Source organism: Chenopodium quinoa, unplaced genomic scaffold (genome assembly GCF_001683475.1).
Source record: "Chenopodium quinoa cultivar QQ74 unplaced genomic scaffold, ASM168347v1, whole genome shotgun sequence".
Lineage (NCBI taxonomy): Eukaryota > Viridiplantae > Streptophyta > Magnoliopsida > Caryophyllales > Amaranthaceae > Chenopodium > Chenopodium quinoa.
The window spans coordinates 2,296,395-2,310,223 of NW_018744991.1; the positions used below are offsets into that span (position 1 = coordinate 2,296,395).

The 13,829-nt window shown below is 34.7% G+C and overlaps 1 protein-coding gene across 2 annotated transcripts; it reads left to right on the forward strand.

Moving 5' to 3' along the window:
- The first annotated feature begins 422 nt into the window (after nucleotides 1–422).
- LOC110706933 (putative membrane-bound O-acyltransferase C24H6.01c) lies at nucleotides 423–12,439 on the forward strand. Of its 2 annotated transcripts, XM_021884931.1 has the most exons (19): nucleotides 424–711; nucleotides 813–868; nucleotides 1,743–1,924; nucleotides 2,003–2,051; nucleotides 2,960–3,063; nucleotides 3,161–3,225; nucleotides 5,850–5,920; nucleotides 7,474–7,533; nucleotides 7,673–7,786; nucleotides 8,895–9,019; nucleotides 9,097–9,148; nucleotides 9,863–9,925; nucleotides 10,083–10,192; nucleotides 10,282–10,374; nucleotides 10,485–10,566; nucleotides 11,028–11,105; nucleotides 11,649–11,724; nucleotides 11,814–11,863; nucleotides 11,945–12,439. In XM_021884931.1, the coding sequence occupies exons 1-19, from the start codon at nucleotides 609–611 to the stop codon at nucleotides 11,984–11,986; spliced, it is 1,575 nt and encodes a 524-aa protein (XP_021740623.1). In that variant the 5' UTR covers nucleotides 424–608; the 3' UTR covers nucleotides 11,987–12,439. The 2 variants fall into 2 exon arrangements, with proteins under 2 accessions (XP_021740624.1, XP_021740623.1); XM_021884932.1 differs by lacking the exons at nucleotides 7,474–7,533; nucleotides 7,673–7,786 and having other exon boundaries at nucleotides 423–711.
- Nucleotides 12,440–13,829: the final 1,390 nt, after the last annotated feature.

Sequence of the window (13,829 nt, forward strand, 5' to 3'; positions counted from 1 at the left end):
TGGTGTTCGAGACTGCATAGGGAAGTTTATTTACGCTTACTCTCTTAATATTGGTGCATGTTTCACTTTTAAAATTGAGGTTTTATTAGTACGGTATGGTCTTGAGCTAGCAAAACGAATGGGTATATAAAAGTTGCATGCGCAAATTGATAACCAGGCTTTATTAAGTTCAAATTCTTATGGAGGGGGAATGTGTACATGATATAACTTACTCTAGGGAATTAATCGCAAATCAAAGCTGACAAATAGAAGTTATACATATTTATCGAGAAGGTAATTGAGCTGCCGATTGGTTGGCCAATCAAAGAGTAATTCTAAACAACAAAACCGAGTTGATTCAAACCCCCCTAGCTTTAGGTAGTGTTTTAAATAATGATCTTTGTAGTCTTGTAGTTGCGACTACGTCACATTTTATTCATCTAAAGTATTATATATTTTTTTTATAAATAAAAAAACGAAAGCCCAATATCTTCCAACTCTTTCTCAGCACAAAAAGAAGCAGAAAACAAACAGAGTTCCCACAAACAACTATTCTGTACGAAATACTTCGTATATTATTAATGGAAGACTAATCTTTGAACTCATCTTGCTTTGACTAAGATCAATCAATGGCGATGAACTCATGGAAGCAGAAAGAATTTGGATTCATCATAATTTATGCAATTTGTTTCTACATCTTCATCATCAACCGCTCTCTTAAAATTTCCCACGGTTCCCTCTCTTCACATGTTCAAATTGCTCTTAAATTCCTGTTTTACCCTAATTTTTAGGCGCTAAAATTCACCAATTTTTTGTGGGTTTTGTTTTTGCAGATCACTATCAACAGCTTTGGGGTCTTCGACCTGGATGGCTTGCGAATCGACTCAATGTAAGTAATTTAAGAATTTCCCTTAAATTTATTATTCCAATTTTGAATTAGGTTATTTGTGTAATGTGATTGGCAAAGATTTGAACTTATGAGTGATTGATCAAGAAAAATTAGGTTAGAAGTGAACTTTTGTGATGTTATTTTGAACACATTAATTCGCTTTTGAACTCTTTATGTAGCATTGATTGTGGTTTCAGAAGGGTGGTATGTTATATTGCTGATTAAGTATCATTTCCACTAGCTCATCGACGAAAGGGGTTATCTAGATTTTTGAATTTGAAGCTCGTGAAATCGAGTTTCCAAGTGTAGATTTCTATGCATTTTGCTGAAATGAAATGTATTGTACGAGTAACAGTCATATACTCATAAGCTGTATTGCTGTGAGATTTTACAGTTTGTTTGGGTAATGTTAAGGGAAGGAAAAGAAGGGGAGGGAGGTGAAGGGGAGGGAAGGGAAAGCCGAAAGGAAGGGGAAGGAAGAATGATGGATTTTCCTTCCAAATCTCTCCATTGTTGGAGGGATTATTTTCTTAGAATTTAATCCCTCCATTTCTCTCCCCTCCAATTCCCTTCATCCCTAATTTGTTATCCAAATGAAAGATATTCCCTCCACCCATTTCCCTTACCTTCCTTTCCCTACATTTCCTTCAATCCAAACACACTCTTAACGAGAAAAGCAAAGATAACGAGTAAATGAAGAGCTTGGGTTTAGGGAATAGGAATTGAAACTATTTCGTATACTGTTGTGAAATGCATATTTGATATCAAATGTGTCCATTAGCAGTTGCTGTTTGTGCTATGAAGCTGTTGAATTAAATAATTTTGTTTTCCCTCACTCCAATATATTAATGTATCTTTTATGTCATATTGTTAGGATGTTTCGGATGGCCAATGGAGAAACTTCCGTGGAAACATTCCAATTCTTTCGGCTGTTTTTGGTGCGTTCACCGTTTTAGCCACAAGTTTGCAGAAAACCTGCCAGCTAAGAGCTAATGGGATGTCTATAGTCTGGCTTATGGTATCTTTGATTTACTTAATTTATCTACATGGAGCTTGGTATGCCCCTTAGTCTCTGCATCAAAAAGTTCCAATCTGTGATGATGTTGTAATTGTCTCTTTTCATCTGTCTTGCAGTGTCCTTTTCATCCTGTCAATCGCTTCACTCAATTTTCTTCTTGTCAAGGTATGCTCCTAAGTTTATCCAATTCGTTTGGCAGGGTGGACATTTTTGGGAGGGAACCTTTTAAATTTTGAGTGTCAGAAGGATACTATTCTTTTGGACTTGAAAAGTTGAAATTCTCCTACATATTGGTTGAAATGGTTGGATCATGAATTAGATAATATTTTGTGTGCTATTGCTCAGTATTCTTAAGGTATATTAAGGGAGTATGGGCTCTTGCTCAGCATTCCTCAAGTAATTCAGTAAATTTTGCTGGAGAACATGGATCATATGAAGAAATTCGTAGATTGTTATACAATCGTAGCGTCATCTTATAGCTGATCACACAACACCTTTGTTTTGTTTTGTTTTGTTTTTTTTTTTTTTTTTTAGCCAAGGGATCTATGTAGGTGTCTCAACCAAGGTAATTGACTGGCTACAAGGGTCTATTCTCTATGCTGTAAAAATCTTATCAGTATAAATCTTTGTCAAATAGGATGGAAATTACTGATAGTATAAGATTGCACTCGTGTCTTTATGTTTTTTTATAAAATTTCTTTCAATCTTTGATGTTTTCATTTGAAAACTATCCTACTCTTAGTTCTGTCTTTTAATTCCATTTCACTGTGTGAAAATTCTAACATGCATCCTGTTACACCTATTATTTACTCGTTTGAAAATCTCATAGGAAATAAGCAACAATTACCCTTTAGTTCACCTAGCTCTAGACATAATAATGCATCTTATTTCTGTAAGATAAACAATATTATATGCCTTTTCTTTCACTTATTGATGATTAAAGATGTTAATGGTTGATGATATGCATTAGCAAGTGTGAAAATAGAAAAATTGCCAAAAAAAAGGGGAGGGAAGAATATGTACTGCAGGTTTTAGTGTAAAATCTCATCTTCCTTTTCTTTTGTTTGTCACAGATTTTTGCTAGGACAAAGTACTTCCCGTATGTTTTGTGGACCTTCAATGTGTTTTTCCTAATTTGTAATCGTGTTTATGAAGGATATTCTTTCTCCATCTTGGGGTGAGTTTATTATACAGGCTTCCTTTTCATGTTCCTTGCTCAGGATCACCATGCTGCTAGCTGATTAATAAGCTATGTTTTCTCTTTTTCTATGTAGGCGTCAGTGGGCATATTTGGACAATTTCCGGGGTACATTCAGGTGGCACATTTGCTTTAACTTTGGTATCGTCACTGCCCTGTCTTTTTCATGGTATTGAATACTTTTTTGTCCCAGCCTAGTTTATGTTTAAGATTCTATTTGTATATGTTCTATCCTTTATACTCTCACTCTCTTAGAACTTGTGCGATAGATGTGTTGTTCTGTTTGGAATGTGGGTAAAGCTGGAAAAAGTTGACACTCGGCACTTAGTGGCCATAGCGGGTTTAGGATGGCAATAACCTATTTAATAAATGGGTAGACATAAATGACTAGCAGCACTCATTTAAACAAAAGGTTTAGGTTGAGGATGACATATCCTACTCAAGATAATCTGATTAACCAAATATATATATATATATATATACACACACACACACACACACACACACACATATATATATATATATGTATGTATATATATATATATACATATGTATATATATATATATATACATATATAAGGGTTCTCGATTACTGGTTGAGCCCCCGGGGAAGTATTGAATATATATATATATATATATATATATATAAACATCCCAGAAAATATTTTGGTGGATGTTAAAATTGTAAAAGAAAACATTAATAATTTCAAAGATGGACAAACTATGAATTAACCTATAAAATCTAAAATTTTGATCAACTTGTTATATAAAATTTTCAAAAAAAATTTGAATATTTATCTGACAGTCACCATACTCACCAATCAATATTTTTACTATTGATCTCCTGTGCTGCTTATACTTTCAAAGGGACACTTGTAGCATCCTTTGCGAGGATTTTAACTACAGAGGCACTATTTAGTAGTAGTCCCTTTCATCTTCATGATCAAGTGCCTTTTGAAATACCTTCATATCCGCTTTCTTGGTTGACAAAGAGACCACTGGATAGACAGCACTGCTTAGATTCTGCGATTTCCTTGGAAATATTCTGGTCCAGTACACCGCTTTTCCTGCCGTTCCTTTCCACATTCATGCTCTATATTTTCTCTTGGCTTCATATTGCTCTGGCCGAGGCTCTCCTATGTTGGCCTCTTCGTACTTTCACTGTCAAAATTACCCAGCCTTTGTGCTAAGCCTTTCCATATGGCCGCAGCTGATATACATCTTGTTTGAGCTGTTCCTATCTTTCTGCTAGTAGCATAAGCCTTCTACAATCTGCTTTAGCTCCCCTGCACAGAACAACTTCTCACTCCTGTAGTTTAATATTGCTTCCTTTGTTCCTCAAGTAAGGCTCTGTTCCTTTGAGCTGCTGTGGTCTGTTATGCTAAAATCTGCTCTGCTCTCTCTGAGTATTAATAATCTGCTCTGTTGTGCTGAAATCTGCTTTGCTCTGAAGCTCAAAAGAACAGGGCCTAAGTTAATACCTTCCATTCTGGGATGTCCCATGACTAAGTTGATGTCTATTTTAATTAATTTTTTCTCTACTATCTTATTTTATTATAATTTTCTTAAATTAGGTTGCACACCCACTATATTCTCTACACTTTTGACCCTCCTTGATTTCTGTGCTTAAATAGACATTAACTTATTTGTGAGATGGAGTTAGTAGGCTAGTAGTAATTTAGCGATTTAGACTTAGCTAAAAAGATAGAGCATGTCAAGCTAGATGCCTTTATGGAGGCACCAAATTTTGCACATTCCACCATAGTACCTATCATTTGTACTTTCATAATTATCATTACCCAAGCTCTCTAAGGCTAAGGTCGCACCTCAGATGCTTAGTCAACAAGGGAATCGCATGAGTAGGGTCTAGTAATACCTAGACCTATACCCATACCGCACCTGGGCCTTAAGGTCTAAAATTATAAGACCCTTACCGGGGTGGATGGGTATGGGTAGGGTCTAGGGTCTAATATGGGTTCTTCACCTACATATATTTTTAGCATTTATCATCATTTATATTTTATGTACGTCATGTGCAAAAAGCACTAATACATGACCAACATTCGGTTTGAAATTTTTATAGAATTATAAAAGGAGGGGTTGTAGAGTTGTCACACTGCCTACACATAACATCCTTGTCCTTAGTCATATTACAATTCAAAGTCTCACATAAATACATCGATTTCATATTTTCATCATCAAGATCCAATTAAACTTTGGCAATGTCTGGGTTTGAAGTGTTTGGGTCCATTACAGTGTACTGCTTATGAAGAGTGTTTTAAATTATTGCAAACACTTAAAGTTGAACTTGAAATTATTTTGGTAAAGTTGACATTTGAGGCAATATACTATGTTAAAATGATATCGTGGATTGTTCTTGCTTAATGATGTTAGGCCTTTGTTGGCGATGAAATTTTAATTGAGTTTTGAAAATTGATTTTCCAGAGACTATTTGAGCATGATAAGATTACCTCTTAGACGAATATGGGTTGCTTTATTTGGAGTTTTGGACAAATACTCATTACTTGACATTGTCTTTTAGACCATTTAGGCTGAAGGTCTCACACTGATGAAATGTAATCAATGCTGTGCTATCATGACATTGCACGACTGTATTGAGCTGATTGTGGTGTTAAAAGTATCTGAAGATTGTGTCAGGCTCTTAGCTCTTTGTCTCTTTATTTGCTGGTCTGCACTAATTATATATTTACAAATTACTATCTTTCTTCATCCATCCTTTCGTTTTTGAATTCGTCTATTTGCAGTTGCACTGCGCATGATAAGCTTTGGATGTGATTACCACTGGGCACAAAAAGATTCTCGCTTTGATCAAGAGGTAGTTGTATATCTTGTACTCTAATTAAATGGTGACCTTGGTCTCTCTCTGCACTTTGTGTTTGCGGTCTTGTAGTAGTCTTCCAAGATATATAGATTTTCTTTGCTAAAGCTAGCTGACTAAATCTTTTTTAATACCACTTATCAGTTTAATGGAATATCCTGTTAGTTAAAGTTCTACATGCTATATCAAGGATTTAAACTGGAAAGTGGGTTTTGTTAGGTACAACTATGTGATAGACTAAATGGGGCTGCCATCTAAGTGTAATGGGAAGCAGAGGACAGGAAGGCACTATTGCACAAAACTCATCAATGAAACACTAAGGGGAGGAGTAACAAAAGCCTGCTGGTTTGATACTCTGTGGAATAGTGACAAAGTTAATTAACATTAAGGTTATCTTTGTTATCTAGTGTAGCTTGCTTGATTATATAAGGAGTAATAGTATAGCAGTAGAAGGCATGAGATTTGTATTGTGGAATGAGAGAATGGTAACCTCAAGTTAATAAGAGAGTGATAACCTAAAGTTATCAAAGAGAGTAATAGCCTAAAGCTACTAACCTATCCTTTTGTATCCTTTTAGCCATTATCAATCAAACTTCAACCGTTCATCTTTATTTATTTGCCATGTTAAATCAGAAATACAAAGTCAGATATGCAGTCTATTACAAACTACACAACATAGAAGCTAGCTTATAAGGATTTCAAAATTTATTCTAAACAAAGTCCGTCAAGAAAGATATCTTGATAGCTTCTGGAAATAATCTAACTTTTCGTTGTTAGTTTCCATGTATATCCGTCCTCCAAAGTGCTTTCCCCTTATTATCATCCCATTATTCTGTTTGGTGGTTGCAGTTTGACTCTTGAAATTGTAGATAGTTTATTTCTTCCCAATAATACCTGTGCTACAAAGTTAAATCATTTTGACCGAAAAATATAATAGAGGGTATATAATTTGGATGCTTCAAATCTCCAAGTGATTAAATTAAGTGATAATGTTTAATAATTATCTGCCATTATGCTGATTGTATGCTAAGTCAAAGTCGGAGATAGAATGAATAGATTATGGCCTTTCTTACATGTGAAAAAAATTACATGCATCTAGATGCTGTGAATTATTGGAATATGTATTTGAGACTTCATGGGCATCTTTTTTTGTGTTTTCAGAATATCTCTTATTGATAAATTTTTTATTTTATTTTATTTTTAAGTAATTGATGAATTTCTCCTTTTGACTCCTTGTGGAATCTTTTTTATGAGAGTTAATATTGGCAGTAATGCATAATTTCTAATGACAAGAAAGGTTGGAAATTTACTGTAGACAGTAAGAGGGTGTATCAACCATTTATTAGGTAGAATATGAAATGCCTTCCCAGGCGCCCCAAGATGCATTCATGTTGTCTATTCTTTTTGGTCTTCTTTCATGTCTTTGTTGCTTTTGTCAAAACTAGTACGTCTTCTGTGAGATGAAGCTTGGAGTTTCGAATTGTTTACATGATCTTTGCTTTTAGGTTTTCATTCATATGACCAAATATTTACATTTCTTGCATATGTAGAAGCATATTCAGCGATGCTCAATTTGTAAATCAGGAAGAACATGCTACTTATCCTTACAGGTAACTGTATACCCCTTAGATATGCATTCCCTTCTCCAAACTTTGGAAAAAGTTTAAGAAAATACAGTACATATTGACATACTTGCCTCACATACTTGTAACGATTAATAAAGATGTTGTTTTGCTTGATTTGTTGTAGGAGAGGAGCTTAGAGGAGGACAAATACTCATACATCATATACTTGTGTTACTTGTTATATGCTCCACTTTATATTGCTGGACCTATAATTAGTTTCAATGCATTTGCGTCACAGGTATGTCATTTTTGCATTCTTTGAACTTCTGTACTTTGTAAATTTCTTCTTTCCATCATCGCCTTTTCTATCAGGATCTTTGACTGTAAAGAACTACTTAGTAACTCCTAGTGCTTGTTTGGTTGAAATGGGAATTTCATGGTAAATACTCTCCCTGTTCATAGGAAATTGATTAGACTTTACATTTCATGGGAATTGTGAATGACCAAGGGGGAGTTAGGCAAATAGCTTCCCATTTTTTGTGGAATTCCAAATACCAAGGAAGTTGCAGTTCCTCCATTTTTGTAATTTTAAGCCAACCAAACAAGAAGGGACTCAAGCACTTCCTATAAATTTCCATTACCAATGTCTATTGAGTGCAACCAAACAAGTATTTAGTGTATGTAACATCCTTGATTTCTTGTGTTGCAACTTAGTTAACTGGTCAAAACTGGTTTGGGCTGGTCAATGCTTCATCTGGTCGATTCATTTATCTAAATTTATGATTTATTACGAAGAATAAGTGACAAAAGGCTCAAAACTCTAAGTTTTTTAGATACATCTTCCTGTACAAAGGCTTAATATATAATTCTAGCATAGATATGATCCATACTTTAGATACATCTTCCTGTACATTCAAAAATTAAAATATAGCTCTTCACCCACTTTTAGGTGTTTAGAAATTATTATGAGTGGCTTCTGAATGTTAAGATCTGACTGGCAAGCAGTCCCTTGGTTGATTCAATTATTGATAACTACGAATGGGCGTAAATCATGTTGTGCACATTCCTACTGAAATTTGGTGGCTACATAGAAACGAAAATCACACACTTGTGAGTGTTGTGACAGTCTATGTTTTGATTAGGTTGTCAATATGTCTAGTTGTGACAACTTTAGCTAAGTAAAGTCTTTTTGATAACTTATTAAAATTGCTTTGGTCTGCCTTCCCCACCCCTAGCCCACCATCCAAAGGGAGAATTCATCCCTGGCCCTCATGGCTCTCTGCTTTCTTAATTCTAAATCTAATAGCCGACTTTGACTATTTTAATAGTTTAGCAGCTTAATCTCTGTAAAAAACTCCGTATGCTAAAGTAAAGAAAATTTGCTAAAATTTACTTGTCCCGTGCAGATAGATCGGCCGCAGAATACATATTTGCCCAAAGATGTGGCTCTTTATGGGTTAACATGGGCCTTTTCTCTTTGTCTTGTTGAGCTAATAACCCATTTCTTTTATTACAACGCCTTTGCTACAAGGTGAGATATACTTATATATTGAACAAAGTTTGTATCTCCCAACATTATCTAATTTCAAATATTGTTCCATTCATCAGTGGCTTGTGGAAACAGCTATCAGCTTTGGATGTCTTTATCATCGGGTATGGGGTAAGAGCTGCTTATTTGTATTGCACTCATTTCTGAAATGAGCTAGTTGGTTTTCAATATGGACTGAATTATTTGGGGCAGTGGCAGGGTTACCTCTATGGCTCTATGGCTGACATTTGTTTCTGATGGGACCTGATTCGTCAAATTATCTAATTTGAACTATGATATATGCACCCAAGTAGCAGAAAAGGCCATCTTAATATCCTACTGTAGCATGTTTGATATTGTATTCTACATATCTGTCTCTATCAGTTTGCTACAGCCATGAAGTTGATAATCCTGTCTCTTCTTCATAGAATTTGTTCACTTATGTGCTGTTCAGAATCTATTAATATTAGGTAGGTCACGGTTTGGTTGTTTGTTTGACCCCTTCACCCCCACTTGAAACTACATGCAAATGGATCTGGAATTTTTCATAGTTGAGTTGAGATGCTAGATTGCTTTTTGCCCAAGGTTCTATCTTACTATGTGGCCTTAAGAAGAATGTACATTGCATGTGTAATTCTAGGGATTGAGGGGCGGGGGTTAGGAGTAGAGAGAAAGATAATCTGATGGTGCTTGTATTATCTGTGAGTATCATTTTTAATTTTGTGGTTTACTACTGCATATTTATGGCTTAAACTATTACTCTGAGCTTCTGTAGACTGCTTTTATAATGTCTTAGCTCAAAAGTTTGGTCTCAATTTTTTATGTCATGTTTCTCCCTAATGACAGGTCCTAAATTTCATGTGGTTGAAGTTTCTTCTCATTTGGCGGTTCTTCCGATTTTGGTCATTGGTATGCAAAATTGTTATTTAGTTTAATCTGATTTTTAGGTGCTGTATCAGTTTATAATGTCTTATTCACTCCCATTTAAAAATTAAAACATCAAAAGTTTCTTCTGTTATTTTTATGGTGGCATTTTTTCCTGAGTTCCTTAAGAATGGTCTTACAGCTTAATGGCATTGAAGCTCCTGAAAATATGCCTAAATGCATCAACAATTGCCACAATTTGGAGAGTTTTTGGAAAAGTTGGCATGCATCCTTCAACAAGTGGCTTGTGAGGTGTGTTTTCTATAGATTTGGTTTGATGTTAATCTCTGCACTAATATGTAACAGGTAAATAGTTATTTAATGATGGGTGTGGAAGCTAGGTACCTTTACATCCCTCTGGGTGGCGCACAAACAAAGTTGCTAAATGTGTGGGTTATATTCACCTTTGTTGCTATCTGGCATGATTTGGAATGGTAATTGCTTTGTTCAGTTTGCCTGCCTAAGTCATTCTTTTTTTATTAATACAGTAACTCATTTACTGTAACTTTGTTTTATAAATCTTGAACTTTTGACTTGGCTGCAGGAAGCTTCTATCTTGGGCATGGCTGACATGTATCTTCTTCATCCCAGAAATATTATTGAAATCAGCAGCGAAGGCTTTTAAGGTTTTGTTCTCTTGTCAAGTATATGTTTCTTCACTATCTTATCCTGGTGCTGAATTAATTTACTGAAATCAGTTATTTTGCAACCAATGTGGAGCAGTGGAGGTTCCTTTGTCATGCTAGGTATTGGCATGGGTATAAATCAAGAAACATTACTAGGAAAATCCTTAAATATATAATTGCCATAACATAATCTATTTCTGAACTCTACCTTTTGGGAGATTGCGGTGTGGACTGGATCCTAACTCTAGTTTTTCTTAAACATCACTGCTCCAAAAAGAAGAGAACTCAGAGGACCTCCCAAGGTCTTGATAATGGGACTAATGGGATGTATAGTGAAAAGGCATGCTGTGCAAATTTAATGACATGTTATTTGCTAAGTTCGTTACCAGTATCTTTCTTCTAATTTGTTACTATTTTTTTTACTTGCAAGTGGTAAGAGTTTCATCTGGTCATATTTTCAGGTGGAGAGTACTTTCTGGAAGTTTTTCTTTGAGGAACTGAGTGCAATTTCTGGGGCTGTAACAATTACTTGTCTCATGGTATATCTCTCATTATTTATGCGATCAAAACATTAAGCCTTTAGTATCCTGCTTATAATCTGTAGCAATTTCCTTATTGAATTTCGTTAACTTTTGTTTTGTCCATTGTGATGTTTAGTGTATTTGACGGTTTTCTTTAAAATTTATCTGCTGCCTGACTAATAAAATTTGTCCAATTTTCTGATGGTGGAAGTTTGAAATTTAAGTCTCAATGATCTTTCTAAGTAACATTAATTGCTTTATTGCTTGCAACTTTAAGGCTAAATATTTTTGAACTAAAGCCTGGACGAGCCCGCTGGTGGAGCAACACTTTTGGCCGATAAAGTGAAAATCACATATGTGGAAAATGAATTTACAATCTATTTTTGTAAATTTTTCCTGCTGTATTTCATTTAAATAACTTTCAGCTAGATGAACATGGTGTAGCAAAATTTTGGGCTTTGCTGAGTGAAAATTATGTATATAAATCCATCTCTGGCGAAGAGTGTCCTCAAGGAGGTTTTATTGTAAAGAACTCATGGTTGTGCTTGATCCTTCGTGCAGATTGCTAACCTTGTCGGCTTTGTTGTTGGGCCGTCAGGAATCAATTTCTTGATTTCTGGTTTCCTTCATAAAGAAGGTATTGGAATTTGATTATCCTTGTTATGGTTATTGTCACTCTCAGCTCAAGGAAGTTTATGTTTATGCGAGTTTTTTTTCTTTTCATAGGACTTCCTGTACTCGCTGGCATATTTTTCACCTTCTATCTAGGAACAAAGGTATGTTGAGTAGATGAGTTGAGTAGTTCTTTGGTAAGAGGTTCAGCAATTTTGACTAACTGGACCCCTATTCTTGTACAGCTTATGTTTCATATTCGTGATGCCAGACAAAAATCATCTTGAGTTGACAATGGAAATACTATTACTGATTTGGCTGTAAATGATTCTGTGGGGACTTCTGACATGAATACATTCGCTTGAGCGATCATATCAGTTGAGCTTCAGATACCGTATCATATGCTGGACTGCTTGAGGCTTGAAAGCTGTGACATTATGGTCTTGAATCTCAAGACATTAAGAAGGAAATATTTTTGCAGCATTGCAAGTCAATATTCGATGTGTAGGCGACTTCTGGTGAGAAGACATTTATTCTAAAGATTTTCGCAAGGAAATTTTGTGTACAATCGGTAGAGCTGGCACCATGTTTCACGTCAGCCTGATTGATCCAAACTTTATGAATCTCTGTAAAATTCAGTGGTTTGTATTGTAAACATGCAGATTAAAACCCTTCTAAGATTATCTATTTCAAATGAAGTGAACTACACAAGCAATTAAGAGTCAATTTTTCAGTTGATACTTTTCAATGTCAAGTTTATTGTTTGCGCAGAAATTTAATACTCCCTCATCCATACAATATCATAATTCACAACCATGAGGTCACTACCATACAGTTCATTCCTAACAATTGCTTGGTTATTTGATTACTTACTATTTTCCTTTTAACTCTATTTCTATATAAACTTTGACCATGTTCAATTACTAATATGTGAAAATATACTTTGTATGTTATGAAGTATTATTTAATTGATGTAGGGTTAAACTCAATGTACATGTTCAAAGTATAATTTTTTGGTGATTGTTACTAGTTAGTCATGGGTAAGTCATTAGAGAGAGAAATTATATACTATGGAGAATTGAGTAATTCATAACCAATATTGTTTGAGCCCAATTCTTATTTGATGATTTTATGTTTTCATCATAAGTTTAAAATATAAAGTGTGAAGACTTACATGATTGTACATATACTTTGGAATCAATATGACATATTAAACAGGGACAAAATAGATGAATGGATTAGGGCTAAGGAGTGTTGACCAAATTAATACTTGTTAAGTTCTTATTATAGTGGACATTACCAAATTTGTCAGAGTAGCTTTGATAATGATGCATTTTTCAAGGATGATTAATTTTGTGATGTAAAATCACGCTTTTTACATAGTGTAGGGTTAAAATTCACACATTGTTTGTTGCATAATTAGATATCCACTCTCTAATCAAAACAATATACTTGCAAGAGTGAAACTGAAGAAAATATTAGGGTGAATGAGTGCGTATAATTACCGTCTGTCCATCAAATACATGTATAATTATTAATTATACAGGTAGATATTATAAAATTAATGCGAGTAACATTGGAGATAATGAACAACTCCAATGATTATGCAATTTTCAAGAATAATTCATCCGGACGTGTTTTTAACAAAATCTTCAAATACTTGGATGGGTGTATATATTGGGTTAAGAATAATTTCACACATATTTCTGTTGCATTTTTTGTAGCATACCTAGCAAGGACCGCCGTATTCAACATCCTTACGAGGGTCATTAATCCACGATCATGGCTCAACCCGACTCCCGATACTATTTGACCCCAGTCCTCAACTTTGTAGGCCTGTTCACGGATCGGATATCCAATCCGAAATGTGATTCCGGATCGGATATCCGAATACTTGAATATCAGAAACTGATATCCAAATTTGATCCGAAAATTTCGGATATCCGAATATCGGATATCCAAAATTTTCAGATTGGATGGTTCGGATATCCATTATCCAATATTAAGTAAAACTAATTATGATTACTTTCTAAATTTCACTAATTTTACCGCTTTTTTATCGCTAAGTTGTACAACATATTTTAACAAAATAGTAATCTTTGTGCAATAAAAATTATCATCAAATATATT

Coding starts and splice junctions, on each gene's coding strand:
- LOC110706933 (XM_021884931.1), top strand. CDS start 609: ATGGCGATGAACTCATGGAAGCAGAAAGAATTTGGATTCATCATAATT. Junction 9,926..10,082: donor TCTTCCGATTTTGGTCATTG/GTATGCAAAATT, acceptor ATGGTCTTACAG/CTTAATGGCATTGAAGCTCC. Junction 10,567..11,027: donor CAGCAGCGAAGGCTTTTAAG/GTTTTGTTCTCT, acceptor TCATATTTTCAG/GTGGAGAGTACTTTCTGGAA.